This window comes from Bos mutus, chromosome 16 (assembly GCF_027580195.1).
Source record: "Bos mutus isolate GX-2022 chromosome 16, NWIPB_WYAK_1.1, whole genome shotgun sequence".
In the NCBI taxonomy this organism is placed as follows: Eukaryota; Metazoa; Chordata; class Mammalia; order Artiodactyla; family Bovidae; genus Bos; species Bos mutus.
Window position 1 is genome coordinate 23,910,664 of NC_091632.1, and position 21,482 is coordinate 23,932,145.

The 21,482-nt window shown below is 44.4% G+C and overlaps 1 protein-coding gene across 1 annotated transcript; it reads right to left on the minus strand.

Annotated features, from left to right (window-relative positions):
* Positions 1 to 353: 353 nt before the first annotated feature.
* Positions 354 to 20,700, minus strand: LOC102270888 (major histocompatibility complex class I-related gene protein). Its single transcript, XM_005901566.3, has 6 exons — positions 20,535 to 20,700; positions 9,208 to 9,468; positions 8,274 to 8,549; positions 6,972 to 7,247; positions 6,266 to 6,367; positions 354 to 2,581 (listed from the first exon to the last, which is right to left on the minus strand). Exons 1-6 carry the CDS (start codon positions 20,587 to 20,589, stop codon positions 2,541 to 2,543), a joined length of 1,011 nt encoding a protein of 336 aa, XP_005901628.2. The 5' UTR covers positions 20,590 to 20,700; the 3' UTR covers positions 354 to 2,540.
* Between the last annotated feature and the right edge of the window lie 782 nt (positions 20,701 to 21,482).

Consider the following 21,482-nt stretch of genomic DNA (forward strand, 5'->3'; position numbering starts at 1 on the left):
TAAATAGAGTTTAAAAAACAAGATGAATAAGAAGAGAGCTGAACATATTTCTCATCCACTATTCTTAACTCAGATAGTAGCCCGCCAGGCTCCTCTGTCCATGGGATTCTCCAGGCAAGAATACTGAAGTAGGTTGCCATGCCCTCCTCCAGGGGATCTTCTCAACCCAGGGTTCAAACCCAGGTCTCCCACATTGCAGGCAGGTTCTTTACTGTCTATGCTACCAGGGAAGCCCAAGAATACTGGAGTTGATAGTCTACTCCTTTTCCAGGGGAATTTCCTGACCCAGGAATTGAACCGGGGTCTCCTGCATTGCAGGTGGATTCTTTGCCAGCTGAGTTACAAAGGACACCCAAGTAAAGACAATCCAAAGTCAAAAGATGATTGTGGTGATAGCACAGTTGTTTTTAATGTTTAATTAGGTTATCAAATATTTCATAGATTCCAATAGCTGAGCATCTGTAATCAACAAATATGAGCTAATGAAGCAAGAGGTCCAAAATTATCAAGAAATAATGTAATCTTGAGCCACTTGTAAAACAAAGGTACAAAATCATCCCTTTATATTACATTTATATGATAACTCTCTTTATGTTATAAAATCCCCAAGGGATAAACAGAGATGCTGCTAGTGTGTTACTGGATGTCTCCTCACCACATCCTTGCCCTTGCCTCTGCCTTTTCCTCTTCATCCATACAGACATTTTTATTACATGTTAAGTGTCGGGCAAGGCTCTGGCAACACAAAAAGGCTTTGACTATTAACATCTTTGATGAGAGTACTGTGCAGTGGAGAGACAAGACATTTATATAGATATAGCACCTGAATCACTGTAAGTGTCCATTCAAAATATATTGAGTCCCTAACTATTCTAATTGTAAGAAGAAACCATTCCAGAAATAAAGCTGCTCTCTTCACAGTGCAACGCTGCTTAAAAGATGGTATGGAAATCGCCCATGGCAACCCTAAAAGCAAAATAAACAAACACAAATGTGCTCTTATGCAACTCGGCTGGTGCCAGGAAAGAAACGAGGGGTGGGAGCTTCATCCATGGAAGGAGGTGGGGACAGTGGAGCAAGGAATAGCCCTGGCACACTGAGAATGTCTGTACCTGTAACTGTGATGATTAAAGCCGGAGGCAAATGTCACAGTCGAGAAAGAGCAAAGGTCAAGTCTATGTACACGTTTAAAGTCAGCTGTCAAAGTTGGGTCCGCCAACCTCAGAGCTGAGGTGTGTGGTCGGACAGGGTCGGTGAAGTGGGACAGATGAATATAGAACTGACGGTCAACCAGAAGACCAGTGGCCACACAGGGGCAGGATGAGGGGTACGTGATGGTGAGGATTTTAAGAGGCTGGAAAGAGTAAGGAGGATCAAGGGAATCCTAATTCTCACAATGGGACTTCTGTTTATTCCCAGTGCAGATGTATAGAGAAAAAGCACATATATAAAGGTGAGTTGAGCCCATCTACAATAAACCTATAGAGGAACGGTAGAAATTAGAACTGAATCCTCTTCTGGGACATACTATCATTTTTACATTAAAAGATGGCAGTTGGGTTCATGTTTCTGTATTTCCACTGATGGTGATAATGTCTGATTATTATTTTTCTTACTTTCCCATATAAGACAGAAGAACAGATCTGACAAGGGATATTTCCAAGATGCCCAACTACCAGGCAGAGCTGCCATAAGAACAGGGCCCTTCTGCTTCCTCTTAGGCCAGGAAAGGTGTAAAATGATCCCACCATTCACAAGCTGTTGTAGAAACTCACTGACTGTCCTCATGGAATGGTCCCACCTGTCTGTAGGGTCACAGTCATGGCACCCACAGCTTTTGCATAGTAAACATTTTCCTGAAAGAAGAGAAAAGCCTTTTATGATATAGTGAGGTGCCCATCATTGGTGGAATTCAAGTGGAGGCTAGATGCTCAAGGCAAAGGCACTGGAGAAAACATTTCTGGCCTTGGATTGAAGGTTTCTCCCAGCCCTGAGGTTCTCTAATCTACCTGCAAACCACTGTTGACAAGTGGGATGTAAGGAAATGTGTCAGAAGAGCAGATGTATTTAGAGGAAATGTGATAAAGGATACTAGTGGTAAAGAACCTGCCTGCCAATGCAGGAGATGTAAGAGAGGTGGGTTCAATCCCTGGGTGGGGAAGATCCCCTGTAGGACAGCAGGGCAACCCACTCCAGTATTCTTGCCTGGAGAATCCTATGCACAGAGGAGCCTGGCAGGCTACAGTCCATAGGATGGCAAAGAGTCAGACACGACTGAAGCAACTTAGCATGCACATTCTAAAAGATTCCATCAAAAGAGCCTGATACCTGACAGTCTTTAATTTAGAGCCAAAGAATTTTGTAGCTCCTATTTTTCTGCCATGTGTAGAAATGTACATAGATTACAAATGCGTAATCCTGTAATATCCGTGTCTGTTGCAGCTGTTATCAAGAGCTTTAAGTGCTAGGCTTGAGTCCATATGGGACAGAGGAGGCCATGGTTCCTAGAGAAGAGACAGTTGGAAAGCAGCCATCTCCCATCAGTGTTCTGGTGTAGAAAGGTAGATGACTTTGTTTTTCCCTGAAAGAAAAAGAGTTTGTAGTCAGATATGTGTGCATTTTCCTTATAGCTCAAAAATAAATTATACAGTGCTCAGTAAACTCTGAGATTCAAGGGATTAGATCTGATAGACAGAATACCTGAAAAACTATGGACGGAGTTTCAGGATATTGTACAGGAGGCAGTGATCAAGACCATCCCCAAGAAAAGGAAATGCAAAAAGGCAAAATGGTTGTCTGAGGAGGCCTTACAAATAGCTGTGAAAAGAAGAGAAGCAAAAGGCAAAGGAGAAAAGGAAAGATATAAGCATCTGAATGCAGAGTTTCAAAGAATAGCAAGAAGAGATAAGAAAGCCTTCCTCAGTGATCAATGCAAAGAAATAGAGGAACACAACATAATGGGAAAGACTAGAGATTTCTTTAAGAAAATCAGAAATACCAAGGGAACATTTCATGCAAAGGTGGGCACAATAAAGGACAGAAATGGTACAGAACTAACAGAAGCAAAAGATACTAAAAAGAGGTGGCAGGAATACACAGAAGAACTATACAGAAAAGATCTTCATGACCCAGATAATCATGATGGTGTGGTCACTCACCTAGAGCCAGATATCCTGGAATGTGAAGTCAAGTGGGCCTTAGGAAACATCACTATGAACAAAGCTAGTGGAGGTGATGGAATTCCAGTTGCGCTATTTCAAATCCTAAAAGATGATGCTGTGAAAGTGCTGCACTCAATATGCCAGCAAATTTGGAAAACTCAGCAGTGGCCACAGGACTGGAAAAGCTCAGTTTTCATTCCAGTCCCCAAGAAAGGCAATGCCAAAGAATGCTCAAACTACCGCACAATTGCACTCATTTCACATGCTAGTAAAGTAATGCTCAAAATTCTCCAAGCCAGGCTTCAACAGTACATGAATTGTAAACTTCCAGATGTTCAAGCTGGATTTAGAAAAGGCAGAGGAACCAGAGATCAAATTGCCAACATCCGTTGGATCATAGAAAAAGCAAGAGTTCCAGAAAAAAACATTTACTTCTGCTTTATTGACTATGCCAAAGCCTTTGACTGTGTGGATCACAACAATCTGTAGAAAATTCTTAAAGAGATGGGAATACCAGGCCACCTGACCTGCCTCTTGAGAAACCTGTATGCAGGTCAAGAAGCAACAGTTAGAACTGGACATGGAACAACACACTGGTTCCAAATCGGGAAAGGAGTGTGTCAAGGCTGTATAATGTCACCCTGCTTATTTATCTTATATGCAGAGTACATCATAAGAAATGGATGAAGCACAAGTTGGAATCAAGATTGCCAGGAGAAATATCAATAACCTCAGATATGCAGATGACACCACACTTATGGCAGAAAGTGAAGAAGAACTAAAGAGCCTCTTGATTAAAGTGAAAGAGGAGAGTGAAAAAGTTGGCTTAAAACCCAGCATTCAGAAAACTAAGATCATGGAATTTGGTACCATCACTTCATGGCAAATAGATGGGGAAACAGTGGAAACAGTGAGAGACTTTATTTGGGGGGGCTCCAAAATCACTGCAGATGGTGATTGCAGCCATGAAATTAAAAGATGCTTGCTCCTTGGCAGAAAAGCTATGATCAACCTAGACAGCATATTAAGAAGCAGAGACATTACTTTGCCAACAAAGATCCATTTAGTCAAAGCTATGGTTTTTCCAGTAGTCATGTATGGATGTTGTTGGACTATAAAGAAAGCTGAGCGCTGAAGAATTGATGCTTTTGAACTGTGGCGTTGGAGAAGACTCTTGAGAGTCCCTTGGACTGCAAGGAGATCCAACCAGGACATCCTAAAAGAAATCAGTCCTGAATATTCATTGGAAGGACTGATGCTGAAGCTGAATCTCCAATACTTTGGCCACCTGATGGGAAGAACTGGCTTGTTGGAAAAGACCTGATGCTGGTCAAGATTGAAGGTAGGAGGAGAAGGGGATGACAGAGGATGAGATGGTTGGATGGCATCACTGACTCAGTGGACATAAGATTGCATAAGCTCCAGGAGTTGGTGATGGATGGGTAGGCTTGGCGTGATTCAGTCCACAGGGTCGCAACAAGTCAGACACGACTGAGCGACTGAACTGAACTGAACTGAAACTCTGAGAAACATTTTTAGCCTACTTGTCAAGATTCTCTTACTACTTGAGAAACTTCAACTCAAATTCACAAACTCCACAAGATAAAAGAGCAGGAAATCACAGTGCATATCATCCTTGAGAGAGGTGTATCATTATAAGAAAAGAAGAAAAAAATTTTTTTTGCTTCAGCGGTTATCACTTGTTAGATTCGGGTTAGAACTATACTTTTTATAAAGAAAACAATGATCCATTAACTCTGAGTTAATTTTCTTGTACAGGGTTGGTGTTTCGTTTAACTAATAGGACACTTTGAACAGTATCACCTGAATTGGGTGATACTATGGCTGTGAAGTACAGCCAAATTCCTGGCCCACAACTGGGTTCAAACCCATAATCCAGGGCTCATCAATATTATGCTCTTATCAACTTGAGCACCTAGTGAAGCCAGAGGTGGGAAATGACCTTTGCAAGACTAGACTGTAAGCTTTCTAACAGGGATTGTGTCTGTCTTTTGCATTGTGATAGCCCAGCATTTAATACAATCCCTAGAACACAGGAGGCATTTAATACATGTTTATGGAATGGATGAAGTTTTTCCCTGGGTACCAAGAACCTATATGTCTCATTTCTCCTTTCACTTTTTCTTACCCTGAGTTCCATTTTCTAAAGGTATCTACTCTTCCACATTTCATGGGTTGCAAGATGAATTTAGAAGAAAAAGCAGGGATTTCCCTTGTGGTCCACTGATTAAAAATCCACCTCTCAATGCAGGGAATGCAGATTCAATCTCTGGTCGGGAAACGAGATCCCACGTGCCACGGGGCAACTGAGCCCAAGTGCTGCAACCAGAGAAAGTCTGGGTGCTGCAACAAAGACCCAGTGCAGACCAAAAAAAAAAAAAAAGGAGAAGAAAAAGGACTTCCACGTGATTGTGACAGAATAATGTTTGTCAAGATGGGAAAAACAAAGGACAAAATCCTCTCAAAAGTCAGTAGTGTGGGATGATTTGAGAGATTAGCATTGAAACATGTATATTATCATATGTAAAATAGATGACTAGTGTCAGTTAGATGCATGAAGCAGGGCACTCAAAGCCGGTGCTCTGGGACAACCCAGAGGGATGGGGTGGGGAGGGAGAGGGGAGGGGGGTTCAGGACTGGGGGGACACATGTGCACCCATGGCTGATTCATGTCGATGTATGGCAAAAACCACTACAATATTGTAAAGTAATTAGCCTCCAATTCTAATAAATTATTTTTAAAAGGTCAGTAGTAATTAACAATAATGAGATCATTTGGAAAAAGACAAATCAATGTCACCATATCTTCTCTGAACCAACTGCACAAAGGACAGTCCACCCGGACAGGAACTGTACCACTTTGTTGACATCAGGCACCACTTAGGAAACAGACCACTCTCCTTGCAAGCATCATCCATGGTGTGTGTTCCCTATATGCTGAGAGAGGTGTTTTGGGTCCTATGGTACAAAATGAGGCCAAACCCAGTTCTAAAGGGAGCTTGGAGTAGCAGGTGCAGAAAATAAAACTCTGGAGCTGTGGAGAGACAGTCTTCATCCCCAGGATCCTTCCACGCGCCTCTTACCTCGGGGCCTCTTTCGCCAGGCTAGGATGCCAACTCCAGCCAGGGCAATGGCGAGGACAATGAACCCAACAGCTTTCACCACGAGAAGTATAGTTTCCGATTCTGAAAGTAAGCAAATAAGGGAGGAAAAAATCCACGTGTCCTCCTGCTCTTCTATGTTATCTTTTGGGGACTTTTTTCCTGTGATCATTAAGAAGCCCAATACTACTTTTCTTACTGTGACTTCTTCACAGCTCTGTGGAGAATAATCTGAAACAGGAACAGCTGTTCTCAAAGTATGGTCTGAATGCCCCAGGTGTCCTCAAGACCCAATCAGAGAGTCAATGAGATCTAACTCATGATTCCCCGCCCCCCCCTTTTTTAAATCTCCATCTCTCACATGGGCACAGGGTAATTTTCTAGAGGCCACACAATATGAGATGACATTATCACTCTGACAGCAAATAGAATGCTATGTTTTCTAGTGTTTACTTAAAAAAAATTTTTTTTAATTTGCAATACAGTAAATAGAAATAGATATAACTTATATAAACAAAAGCTCTTTGGGGTCCTCAATAATTTTTTGAGTATAAAGGAGCCCTAGGACCAAAAAGTTGAGAGAACCTCTGATTTAACAGACCTATTCTAAAGCACGCAGTGATCCACGGTTCCTGCTCACCACCTTTCCTCGGTCTCACTCCCCAGACAGCCACAACCCCAGCCTTACCCTGGAAACCCTGAAGAACGATGTGAACTCCGCCATGCTCCACGTGACAGGAGTAAATGTCACCATTCTGAGGATCCAGCTCAACAGACACCCAAGTCTGATAGGTCCCATCCCCACTGGGAAGAATGCCTCCATAATCGGTATCTTGGACAATTTCTTGCCCGTTTTTCATCCAGTTAATGGAAATTTCTGGGGGGTAAAAGCCATAAGCTCTGCAGTAAAGAGTTGTAATCCCTGGGAAAGTTTCTTTGTGATTGACTCTGACTTTGGGGGGCTCTAGAAAAAAAAGAAGTTCAAGTTAAAATAGAAGTATCTTATGTACTGAGTGCACAATACTAGAAAACAGCAACTGCATTTCCCAATTTTCTTCATTGCAGGAAACATATAAAAATAAGAATAACCCAGAACCCAGGTTCACCAATAACAAATTCTTTGATCTAAAGCCAATTTGAGCAGATTTCTGTTACCTGAAACCATTAAAATGAAAATGAGTATTCAGCTAGTGAGTGGGAGAATTGAAACAAACTCCAGTCAACTGCCTCCAAAACCGATGTGCTTGAACAGAGAGTCCATATTCATACCTGTAGTCCAGGTGCCTCCCCAAGGGGCTGCCATAGCTCTGGAAAGCCCCACTATTAAACATCACTCCTGTGGGAAAAGGCACATCGTGTCTGGGAGTTTCCCACAGCATGATACAGACATAATTCATTTTGAATAATGAGATCATGCATGAAAAGTTCTTTGTTAACTAAAAGTTGACCAACTGAATCATATCTTTGATGTATAAGAGGAGTTTTTTACTGAAAGGAATCTTATCCTAACCTCTTAAGGTAAGCAAAGACCCTCTGTGTGTCTTTTTTCTAATTTCAGATTTTTACTCATCCTGGTGTTGTATGATCTCTTGGTTACTACAAAGCTTGAAGAATTGCATTACCTCCCAAAGTACTGGGCAGGGGGTGCCAAAAAAGTTCATTCAGGAAAACCCAGATGAACTTTTTGGCCAACCCAATATTACCCAACTTATCATTAACAGGAGATGGGAGGATTTATCTCACTGAATCCCCCAAAAGGAAGGGTCCCTGGACATACTCCACTCAAAACAAGTAGAATTGCTGAGTGTTGTTAAAATGCTGATAAAAAGGTAACTAGGGAAAGTTTTCATGAGGAAGTTACAGGTCACTGTAGCCCAACTAACAAAACAGACTTCAGAAAAGGATGGCTAAAAGCTAAATTAGAGGACTGTTACGTATGAAACTGCTAGTTCTGAGGATGTGGGGACAAGGAGTTCCCCCTCCTCTTTACCTGTTCTTTGTAAGGCATCTTTCCCATACTCCAGGAATCTCTTTAACCAAGCAATGCATTCTTCTTCCAGCCAATTCTTCTGATATTGTAACTCATGCCGATTGGCCTCCCATGCCCGCCTGATGATGTCAGCCACATTATCCATGGCCATCCAGGACAGGGTATCTTTATTGAAGATAAGGAAATCCTGTCCATCATACGCATATTGGAGAAATCCCGTGATGCTTCCATCCTCCAGTAACTCACAGCCAATCATTCTCTGGTAAGTGTGAAACCCTGGAAGACACATGAATGGCAGGAAGGGAGGGGTTGACAGGGGGATGTAAAGGTGGGTACCCGGATGATCTGACTAGGGGCATGGCTGGAAGCATCTTCTACCCCAGAATACATTACCGCACAGGCCTGGCATGGCATCACTGAGTCTCCAGAAAGTTCCTGTGATATAAGCCCACCTATACATAGGTATCTACAGAGTACCTACTGCATGTCAAAGGAGTATGATAATTCCTGCCTTGTGGAGTTATCCTATATTGGGAACAACTAACTGATACACTTTTTACTGCAATGGAGGAGGGAGAGATACCCAGGAGCCAGAAATATCCCCGGGGAAAGTTAATGTAGTAAGTCATTGCCCATAAGTAAGCACTTCATTAGGCCTGGAAATAAGACACGCAACGGCTAGATTTAGGAGGAGATGCAGGTCAGCAGCCTGAATGAAGATGGGACAGGGACATGGGGGCACATGGGGTCCTGGGGAAGAAACAGACAATGTGGAAGAGGCACAGGACAGATGGCAGGCACTGAACCCCAGTGACAAGATTGCCTGAGCTTTGCCAAAAGAATGTAGCTCAGCTCACAGCCACTGTCAGCCCAGGGGCCTCTACCGGGTTGGGGGCTAGGGATGGAACGTGCTCATCCCTGCTGCCTTCACCACCTGAGTGATTGTAGTGACGCTGCAGCTGCTTCAGTTCCACCTTGAACGCCTGCTGCCAGCCCCGCAGCAGCTGTGTATACCTCTCCCAGTGATCAGGCGCCAGGTTTTCCTCCATCCACAGGGCCCGCGGCTCCTTCAGCTGGGAGACACTGTTGTACATGGTGATGGGATGAGAATCCACATACCCGGCTGAAATAAATTCAGGGATCCCATAGCCAGGCTCTGAAATGCCCAGGCGAAAATATCTCAGAGAGTGAGTCCCTGCGAGAGAGGCAGAGAAGGCAGATATTTGGGTCATGGCTGATCCAGATCCATAAGCTGCTAGATTCCGTCTAAACCTCATGATAGTCCTCCGTGTTCATTTGCACCCATTCCTTCGGGGACCCAGCTGCTACTTCCTCTTATGGAATCACAGAACCCCAGGAACTTCGACCTGGAAAGGACTTCAGAGCTTTAGCCAAGACTTGGAGCCTTTTTTGTTCAGGTTGAACATTTTTACGCGTAACTCAACTTGTAGGTGAAGTTAAGTGCTCTGGTCTTTTGGGGAGGGGCCCAGGGCCACTCACTGGCCCCTCCAGGGAGATCTATCCCTGAGGGATTCTGAGGGTTTGAAAACCCTGACAACCAACGCCCAGGTTTCACCAGCAGAGGCTCTAGGGTGATAAATGAGGGCCCTATCTCACTGCTGTGCATGCACATGCGCGTGTACACACACACACACACACACACACACACACACACACACACACACCGGGTTGGTTAGTCTGCTCGACAGACCCACAGTGAGAACCCACATAAAGACTCAGGCCTCCCAAGGAAAATTTTAAATTTTTTCTTAAAAAATTTAATTTTCAAATTTTAAAAAGCAAAATTTTAAAAATGCTTTGTCTATTATATCAAACCAACTCTGAAAACCATTTTCCTATTCTTTCTCTACTTTTTTCTTCTAGCCAAACCTCACTGTAAGAATTGTCATAGTCCCTAATGGTCAAAAGCCGGCTAAGATGAAATAAAACTGCATGACTTTCTCTGCTGCTTTTGCACTGAACTTCTCTCATGTCAACCAGGAAGCCCCGCGTCTGGTGGAGACAGTGCAGTCTGGAAGGAATGGGATGGTGTCATAATGGGGTCAGTGCAGGGCGTGGGCCTTCAGGGAAGACTTTCTAGAGAAGATACATCTTAGGGGAGATCCTGGGATGGGGAGGAGGTGAGCAGGGAATGAGGCTGAGCAGGGACATAGGAGAGAGGACAGACAGTAGGAGCAGAACAGAAAACAATTTGTACAGACAGAGGCTAGGAGAGCGGGGCTCACTGCGGGAACCAGTGGCCTAGGATGCTGGAGCTCAGCAAGCATCACAGAGGAGAGGAGAAATGACACCTAAGAGGTAAGCAGAGCTGAGACCAAGGAAACCAAGGTCCTCCATGTCCTGCCAAAAAGCTGGCGGGGAGAAGACACGCAGCACGGTGGCTTTCTTCCCAGGCTCTGCTCAGTGTTGTCTGGAAATGCCCATCTCTAGGCCTTTTATCTTGTTACCTCCTGCCATCCTGACCCATCAACATCCTCCCCAGTCAGCAAAACGCATCTCTAAAGACAGCCCCCAAGACCAGCCCTGATATTTGCAAGGCTGTGTCAAGAGATCAGAGGAGGCCCACATGCCAGAGGCCCAAATATCTTACAGGGATAAATCAAGCTAACGAACTGTTTAGTATGTTCTACTCTCCCTACCTTGACAAATATCCCTTCATATGACCTCAAAGCCCAAGTTCAAATTCAAAAATCTGACTTGGTGGTGGCGCAGAGAAAGGTAGCCTCCATCCTCCAGCCCCTGGGCCTTAGCCTGAGACCCACCTCCTTCTCTACCTTCCCCAAGTCCCCCCAGCTCTGCTAAGGGCCTGGTGCTCTCTCATTCAGGCTCCATCTATAAACACTGCCTCTTTGCCACCTCTTGGACTTAGCAGAGGCCTTACCATCCTTAGGAGGATGGACCAAAGGAAGAGGCCCATGTAAATTCAAGCAGCCCTGAGTCATCTGGGCAGAGAGCTGCAGGTTCCAGATACCTGTGGTGAGGTGCAGACCCAGGGCAAGCACCTCCACTTGGCCTCATGGACGCTTGCTCTGTGGGGAAGGATGTGGATAAGGGAGTTGTTGGAGCAGGGCCCTCTAAAAGGTGGAGCCACATCCACGGCTTCTCTTGTATGTGTCTAAGAGCTGCCCTAGACACCATTTCCCCCAGTTTTTTCCAGGTAGCTCATCCCACTGTTGTCCCCTTTGTGAAGGCTCAGATCTTCAGGCACGGCCTTGGTCGCTGTGGAGAACCTCAGATGGGGGTCAGGCTGACCCCCAGGTTGAATGCAACTTAATGAAGTTTACTCCTTCCTCTTCATTTTAAATATATGTTTAAGAAAAAAGTCAAAACAAACAAACAAACAAACAAAACAGTTCACAAAATGGTTGGGTTCATTTTTGTGCATGCACGTCTGGCTATAACTTTTTCTAAAGCTGTTTATGAAAGAATCCACACTGTGCAGACTGTCTTTTAGAACAGGCCTCCCCAAGGCCAGGGAACCCTCACCTCAATCCCAGGGACGGGGGAGCCTGGTGGGCTGCCGTCTATGGGGTCGCACAGAGTCGGACATGACTGAAGCGACTTAGGAGCAGCAGCAGCAGCAGCAGCAGGATTCCCTGAGGCCGAATCAGGCCTACTCAGCCCCGGCCCCTTCCAACCAATTGCACCAGTTCTGTAACCTGCAGGATCCTCCAGTTTTCTTTCTTTCTTTCTCAGTTTTCTTTCTCTCTGCTCCTCCAGCTGGGGTGGGAGCAGTTTTGGGCAGCACCCATGTCCCATGGGCCCCCTCCCTGGAGGTAGTATCCTGCATGTCAGCTGTGCTGCTGAGCAAGATGGAGGCTGTTCTCCCCCAGGCCTGGGCGGAGCATAAAGGCCCCATGGTCCCTCCGTACCGCTTTGACCTTTTATTCCCCACCCCTCTCCCTTCCCGTGGCGGTGGGGGCTGGAATGGGGAGGCAACCCAGTGAAAACCTCTGAGACTGGACATAAGACCATCACAAAAGTGTTGGTTCTTATGAAAGCAAGAGTGAGGATAAAGCAGAGGCATAAACTCTATCCCCGAAACAATAGTTCCATATTCTGCCTTCTATTCTCTTATCTTTGTTCACTTTCTACCCACTTCTCAGTCCTAAGATACTTAAGAACTGGGATTTAGCTTCTTCCTTCTGTATTTCCTACAAGGCCTAGCACAGGGAGCCTAGCGCATGGTTGGAACTTAAATATTTGTAGGTATTTGTAAATTGTTTGCAAAACACTATTTTTATGCTTCAAAATAATTAATTATGCTGGAATGAATGCGAATCAATTTAACTTCAAACTTATGCTTTATTTTAAAAACATTTTTGGCCTCACCACATGGGTATCTTAGTTCCCTGACCAGGGGTCCAACCCAGGACCCCAGCAGTGAGAGCTCCAAGTCCTAACCACTGGACTTAAACTTTAAAATAGAAATTTTAATAAAATAAAATAAAATTTTAGTTTTATAAAATTAAATTATAATTCCCAGGGAATTCCCAGGAACTTATACTTTAAAAAATACTTTTCATAAGGTGCAAGCTGGTGAATGGGAAGCAGAGCTGAAATCTAATTTACATCCAGCCTAGAGTCTGCAAAAGGTGTAATATGGTGGAATCTGCAACCGATTTTGCAAACGGTTCTATTTCTCCACATCTGGAAAGGTTTTGTGGTTCCTCCGCAGATTATGCAATTGCTCAAAGATGAAGGCAAAAGGAAGAGCAAGTCATGAACATTTTCTCACACTTTCTTAGTCTCCATCTGAGTACTCAACAAACATGTGAGTACCTTCTCCGTGCTAGGCACTGTTCTGGACTCTGAACACATTACATACAAAACAGGTGAAAATGTCTGCCCTTCTGGAGCCTACATCCTAATGGGAGGACACAAGGAAGGCAGACAATATAAAATAAATACATATAACCCGTCATTTAAAAAGTGCAGTGGATAAAAATAAAGGTGCAAAGAGGACTAAGCAATGTAATTCTAAACAGCGGAAGTTAGGGAAAGCTGGTCTGAGAAGACTTTGAACAAGTGCCTGCAGGGAACAAGGGAGCCAGGCAGATGTCTGGGGACTGCGGTCCAGGCAGGGGGATTTTGTACAAAGGCCCCAAGGAAAGGTCAACCTGGCACATTCTGGGAAAAGCAGTGAGGCCTGGGGCTGGAGCTGAGGGGGTGAGGGGAAAAGAAATAGGTAGGAATTGCTTCCACGCTTCCGATAGCAAAAAGCCTCATAGAAATCAAATCCCAGACAAAGAATGAGAGAGAGGGAGGAAGGATTTTAAAAAGAGACTATGTCATTGACATATAGAACTTCCCTCGGAAACTGGGTTTCCTTCTATGACATCTGGGGTCTGCCTGCCTGGTAGATGCCAACAAACAAACAAAAAAAATAGTATTACCAACTTGGGGTATTACTGCTCAATGGGGTTATTTATTCTAAATGAGTATCACTGACATCATCTCTATACATAATATCTACAATCCATGTAATTTCACTTTCTTACAAAAATGTAACTTCATAAAGATTTGCATAATCCAGAGTTTAGAGGTCAACAGAGAGACACATGGCCTGTTGCCAGCTGTCCAAGGACAGTGGAATGCCCTTTTCTCCAACCTCCGAGTCTTGTTCCTGGTTTCGGAGCAGTTTTTCTCCACCAGCCAGCCCTGACTTCACAGGGTGCTCTGCCCCTAAAGGCTGGCCTCCATCTGCCAGTCGCCTGCCCATCCAGCCTCGTGCAGTCAAGCTGTGGCTCTGCTCCAGGACATCACAGCCTGGTCCCCTTCCTCTGCCACGCACCCAGTTACCCATCTGGCGTATCCATAGGTATGAGCCATGCTTGCTCCTTACTTGGGCTTCTAAAATGTTACCTCAGCTGTGATGGGAAGTTGGTTGACAGATGTTAAGTCAGTAACTCAGAACAGAAAAAACAGGAGAAAATTCATGGTACTCTTTCTCTCATGATACATTAGATCTTGTGATAGGTTATATTCCTATGGATATGCTGTCTGGATGATTAGATTTCCATATAACTATGAAGGTTGAATCATTTGAAAAGACCTCTATTGGACTAGTTTTGATCTACCAAAATGGCAATTTCATATGATTCATTCTGACCTTCTGATTCTTTCTTCTTGTTCCAATAATTACAAATTGGGTTTTTCTCTCCCTTTCCATGAACAGATTATCAGCATCAATCCACTTAGTGGACTGAAATCTACAATTTTGAATTTGGTCTTCTGTCTAGGCCAGTCAAGCTGCTTCTCAAAGAGGCAGCTCTGTCCCAACAGCCTCTGATAGACGTTGCTGAAAAGCCTGAACAACACAACTGAACAGCGATCAGACCAAATATAGTGGTGACTCTACATCTTAAATTATGTTCATTTTAGCCTGTAGATGAACTAGCTGGACCATTTTGACAAAAGGCTGTGGAAATGACAATAACTGCTAACGTATTTTCAGATAGTCATCCATGAGGGCAATTGATATTTGAGTTTCTACCATGTAAGAGGAATTGTGAGGCAATGTCAGGAAGGGAAAGACAGATCAGACACCAGTTCTTTTCCTCCAGGAATTTACAGTATTATTGCAGAGCCAAAGTGAAAATGAAAGTGAAAGGCGCTCAGTCGTGTCCAACTCTTTGCAACCCCATGGACTATACAGTCCATGGAATTCTCCAAGCCAGAATACTGGAGTGGGTAGCCCTTCCCTTCTCCAGGGGATCTTCCCAACCCAGGGATTGAACCCAGGTCTCCCATATTGCAGGCGGATTCTTTACCAGCTGAGACATCAGGGAAGCCTATTGGAGAGCCAAAGAATGTGACAAAAATAAATACAATACAGGGACATATGGCAGCAAGCAGTAAGTGCCACAAAAGAGGCACCAATGGAATGTTCCAGCAACTAGGAGAGACATCCTGGTCTTCCATGAAGGGATCCAGAAATGCCACAAGGAGGAGATGGAAAACCCGCTATGAAGTTAGGCCTTCCATGCACCATGGAGCACAGTGAAATCTGAGTCATAACCCTCAGAACCACGCTTATTTCTTGAGTGCAAACCATGTGATAGCTACCATGCTAAGTCTTGGATAAACATGAATTATATTTACTTCTCAATACAACCTTTTATGTGTGTGTGTGTGCTCAGTCACTCAGTTGTGCCCAACTCTTCATGATCCCATGAACTGTAGCCCACCAGGCTCCACTGTCCATGGAATTCTCCAGGCAAGAATACTGGAGTGGGTAGCCAGTCCATTCTCCAGGGGATCTTCTCAACCCAGGGATTGAAACAGGGCCTCCTGCATTGCAGGCAGATTCTTTACCATCTGAGCCACCTGAGAAGCCCTGCAACCCTTTGAGGTAGATCTTAAAATTCCCAGGGCTTCCCTGGTGGCTCAGACAGTGAAGAATCCGTGTGCAATGTGGGAAACCCGGATTTGATTCCTGGGTTGGAAGATCCCCTGGAGAAGGAATGGCTACCCACTCCAGTATTCTTGCCTGGAGAATCCCATGGACAGAGGAGCCTGGTGGGCTACAGTCTATGGGGCTGCAAAGAGTTGGACACAACTAACTGACTAACACTTTTCACTTTCTTAAAATTCCCATTTCACAGATAGGAATGGGTTCAGAGAGATGAAGAAAATTGTCCAATATCATCCTTAGAATCCATAAGTAGAGGGCCCAAGAATTTCCCTCTGACCTGTCAAGCAGGAAGCCTCTCTGCCTTAGACTGCCCAGCTGTTCAGAAGCAGAGGCCCTTCCCCATCCCAGGCTCTGTTTCAGGCTCCTCACCAGGCTCACCATTGCTCTCTCCCGCCCTCTTGTGTCAAGGATGACTCACTAATCCCAGATTTTCCTGTCCCAGGGGAACCAGACTTGAGACCTTCCTACAACTGGCTGTGAGTCCTGACTGGATGACCAGTTCAACAAAGCCCCAATTATTTGTTGGCCCTCCCAAATGGCCCTATGTCTTAACACAGTCAAAATGATTATAATTCCTGGGAACTACTCTCTGGAATTTCAGGCATCGTGGGAATGAGAGGGAGAAGTGGAGGGTGATATTTTTAGTTAAGAGGGCCTTTGGACACTAGTCCAACTATGCAGTGATGTGGGTGGCTCTATACACTTCAAGAACTGCCAGTCTCTCCTAACAACTCCTCTCACTACAGAAACTTGTTGAGGGCCAGGAAGTGCTGAATGTGGCGGTTTGACTTTTAAGTTACTCTTTTAAGGCTACCCTTTGGAGGTTACCAGTGTCCCTTTTAAATTTTATGCTTTTCTGAACTTCCAGTAGGCACAGTCCTAACTGCTAGGAATACAGCAATGAACACATCAATGTCCCAGCTATCTGAACTCCTTTCTAGAAGGAAGACTGGCAGTAGCTAAGTGTATAAACACAAGGGTTTTGAAGAGAAATAAAGAAAGGAAAGGAAATATACACAAAAATAAACAAAATTTTTTTAAATGGAGAAAAAGATACTGAAAAAAGAAAATTTAAAAAGAGAAAAACTAATTTAAAAAAAAGAAAAAAACAAGGAAAATAGAATGTGAAGAGGGATGATCTTATAGGTTAGAGGGACCAGGAAAGGCTATCTCAGCAGGTGGCACTTGAGCAGAGATGTGAATGGAGAAAGGAAGTCAGCTTAGGAGAACCTTCCAGGCAGAACAACAAGCCCAAGTCCTCCAGAAAGTTGCCCATTCCATGTGTTTGAGGAATAGCAAGGTCTACTGTGAGCCATATAAACCTTCAGAGAATGAATGAATGAGCCCTGATGGTTTTTTCCCCCAGTACTCTCTGTATACGATGATGACCACAGGTCTCCTATTTCCCAGAAGAATTACAATTTTATGAATTCTATTCTTATAAAATGATTCATTGAAGTTGTAACAAAATGTGATTTGGTACTCATACTCTTGAAAAGTTTTCCATAATAAATATAAACTCGCCATCAGAAAGAATGTCCTTTATCATCTGTCTCAATTTGGGTTTCATAAAGCAAGTATTTAAAAAGTCATGTGTTTTCTCTTTAACCTAGGCCCCTTCCTTTGAGACCTTGGGAATCCTCTAGTGAGGATGACCGAGGTCAATGGGTTTTAGTAAGAATAGACAAATATTCCCACTAGTCAGAAGAAAATCTACACATTAGTTGAATTTCTCGGATTTAGATAGATTCAATGTCAACTAAGAAGAGGGCCTTAGGGGAGTAAAACAGTATCTTGGAGAAATTTCTACTGCATGTACCTTGGCAACAGCTCCATGGAAACAGACTGGAGTCTAATAAGGTCTATAGCAAGTGCCCATATTTTCTCATGTTAACTCTTGGAACTCAAGGTCATTTCTTAGCAGATAATTTGCAAGCCTGTCTCTTAACACTAGCCCAGTTGACAATTCTGGGGACTTATCTATCATCAGTCCTTATCTGTGGAGGACTTCATGAAGCAGATTGATATAGCATATTGAAATATCCATAGAGTTATGAATAACGTCAAGAGACTGACCTTGGTGTTTTTCAGGATCAACCATACAAACCACATATAGCTCTGCCAGAGAGATCCCATGCCTGCCCCACCTGATTACACCCACCCCCACCAGCTCACAGTTTCCCATGGGCTGGAAACCTCTTTCTTTTTCATGCAAATTCTGCAACCAGAATAAACCACAGTCATGAATTTAGTCATTATTGCTGCCCAAGTTCTCTATGGCAGTTCTCTCCAACCCTAACCCCAACCTTTTTAGCACCACAGATTGGTTCCCTGGAAGACAACTTTTCCACAGCCTGGGTAATGACGAGGGGTGGGGGAGGGTTTCAGGATGATTCTCATAAAAACCTAGATCCCTCCCATGCATAGTTCGCAGCAGGTTCTTGAGCGTTCCTATGAGAATCTAATGCTGCCGCTGATCTCACAGGAGGTCAGCTCAGGTGGTAATTCAAGCTATGTGGAGCAGCTATAAATATGGATGAAGCTTTGCTTGCTTGCTCACCTGCCTGCTGCTTACCTTGGCCCCAGAAGATTGGGGACCCCTGCTCTATGGCATACAGCCAGATCACTTCAATTTCTTAGAAACATCACCTTGGAACATAAAACCCAGGAGGTGTTTATTAAGTGCCTATTGGTCACTAGAACATATGAGGGAAACGAGAAAAATGAGATCTCTCTCCCCGCTTTAAGGAGAACCTTGACTGAGAGATTTTGGTAGATAGAAAACTATAAAACTGGGAGCAGGAGCTATGGGAGTACAAAGGCAAGAGCAGGTTACTGAAGGCTAAGGAGTCAATGAGAACACCACACTGGAAGTGATGCTGGAGTGATCTTAACATTGCTCTGTGATCTCAAACACTCTGGTATCTCCTCCCTGCATTTCCACCCCAGAAGCTCCCATTCAGGGCCAGCATTAGGTCCAAATATCAACAAGACCAAGTCCTTTTTCATAACTCCATCTCCCCTCTGTTAGCACTCCTCAATGCTCAGCGTGCTCAGTCAGGGTCCTGGCAGGTAATAGCCTTCACTCTAGATGAGTCACATGAAGAAACTTCAGTGGAGGGACTCTACACAGAGCTGTGAGCAAGGTTACAGGAACAAATGAGGGATGTTAGGGAACCCAGAAGCTAGCAGTTATAAGAAGCCGTTACCAGCCCTAGTGTTGTAGCGATTAGAGGAGCAAATAGTGTTCCTGAAGCCCAGTGGTAGCTAGAACCATGAAAAAGGGGCTATTCATGGAAAACTATATTGTGGAGGGACACAGCTATTATACTACCAGAGGCACTAGAGAAAGAGGGAAAAGAAGAAGGTAATACCTCAACCTCGCTTCGCTCTCTGATTGCTTTCCCTCGGCGTCTCCTATTGGGTGAACCCAAACAGAAATCAGCCTGTGAGAGAGACCGGGTGATGTCGCCTGTAGCAGTCAACGCCCCGGGACACAACACAGGGCCGAGAAGGATGCAGCGGAAGAGAAGGAGAGCCAGCACAAGGTGACCTTACCTGCCCTTCATAGGCGACTGGTTCTATTTCTCATGCTGTCAGTTATCAAAGTGCGGAGCATCCACATCCAGAGACGCTAGGATTTTGTGGGAAAGCCAGGGGCTGTGGGCGGGAAGACCTGCATGTGCTTCAGACTCTGTTCATTATGTGAGCTGAGTCCACCTCTCTCGGTCTGGATCTCCTCATCGGGAAATGGGGATATTGTCTCAGCCACAAGGGTTAGTTAGACCAACACATAAAAGATTATATTTAGGGGGTATTGTGGTCATATTATTGGAGAGTTCTTTGAGAATCAAATACAGGCAATATATAGGCTTTTTACCTTCTAGAAATATCACTCCTGCCCTCTTTTTATCCTCTGTCTCTTACCTTCACCTTCAATCTTTCCCATGTCTGACTTGAATGGTAGGACTTTTCTATAGAAGTTTCTATAGAATTAGGACCTATGTCTATCTTGTCCATGGTCATGTCCCCAAAAGTGCCATCACATAGTAGGCCATCAAGAAACACACAGATATTTTGAAAGAGCTCCTTCCCATCATGCTCATACATCATTGTCTATGATGGTAGCCCAGATGTTGTCCAGCAACCCCCTGGGAGTGCTGAACTCTAGCTGAGAAAGCAGTTGCTTAGAGCAGAGAAGCCTGTTGCTTCCAGCCCACCAGTCTTCTTGTGTATTTGGGGCAACAGAAAGCAACTGCTTCCCTAGTAACACAGGTTCCCCATACAATGAAAATCTTTTTCTACTCAGTTGATAACTCTTACACTCAGTACACAAGTCCAGAACCATGGTTTTATCTTTCTGGGATCTTGTGTTACAGGTAGGGCTTGTGGTGAGGAGGATAAACAAATAAATGTGAACAATGGATCTGCTCTACTCTTCAATGCCCCTGAAACCCTGACCACATCCTCATGAGACTCACCAAGCTAGTAGGGAGGAAAAACAAAAGTGAAAGAAAAGACATGAGCAGAAAAGACAGGGAAGAACGTTCAGAAAGGAAATAGGAATGAGGAAGTTATCCAGAGGGTCTTTCCAGAATGGCTTTCAACCCCTCAGAAAAGGTGGGCAACATCAAGATCCTACGCACACAGACTGGAAAACTGTATAGCTTTCCGGTTCATCACTCCAACAAGTCCTGGGTTGAATAAACACACTTTTCTGCCCCTGGCTTCTTCACTTCACCAGGAGTTTCAGGAAGACAAACTGTTTCCCAGAGGCTCCCTCAGCTGGGGAGTTTAGAGTAAAGAGAACTTGGGGTACTCACGAGCATCGCTGAGCTTCATCATTAATACAATGATGAGAGGCAATAGGAGCATCATCAGCCCCTCTAAAATCCTTCTCTTCTGATTCTTTTAACAATAACACTGATAGGTCCCTGTTGATCTTTCAAGAACCTTGTACTGTATCGGCTCTCTCCGTTTTTTGGTGATTCAGCAACTGTGACATTCAAGGTCTCTCTCCCAGTCAAAACAGTGGAAATGTTGGTGTCATCAGTTGCTAGGTAGCATAGAGAGCAAGAGAAAACTAAAGGACCGCCTTCCCCAGTGACCTTTAACCCTTTGTTGGTCTGAGACACTGATTGCTCCTTTTGCTGTTCCTATCTTGGTCCTGTTACCAACTTCTAAATATTTATGGAGCACAGCTATAAGAAAGACACAGGGAACACAAAGATGAATCAGTTCTGGTCCCCCAGGGAGCTCAAAAGAAAAAGAAGCCTTTGTTTATTCCCTGGAGCTTAGGTTTCACCCAAGATCCATGAGAAAGATTCACACAAAGTTCCCAGGACTTGCTCTGGCTTCCTATAATGCTGCAGTCCACATGTCTGATATAATATGTATCCCCTAGACTATCTTGTCATTTTTAGCTTACATCTATCTTCCATGCTGCTCTAGCACCCCCAGCCCAATAGCTCAAAAATGCTCATTGAGTAAAGGAGACCTGGGGCTTTAAGAAGATTCTGAGGGGCAGCTGGCTTGGCTTCCTAGATTAGCAAACCTCAGCACAAAGCCACAACTACCTGGTCATCAGGAGAACACAATGACCTGGGAAACAGAAGTGTAAGCTTGTTCAGGGAGTTGGAGGACAGGCCTAGACAGGAGAGAGGATGTAGAGGTGAGCGGGAGAGATGAGTGGAGGCAAGGCCACCAGGCAGGCTGGCTTGAGCTTCTGCTCAGGGACCTGGGATGTTTGCATCCTAGCTACTTGACCTTGT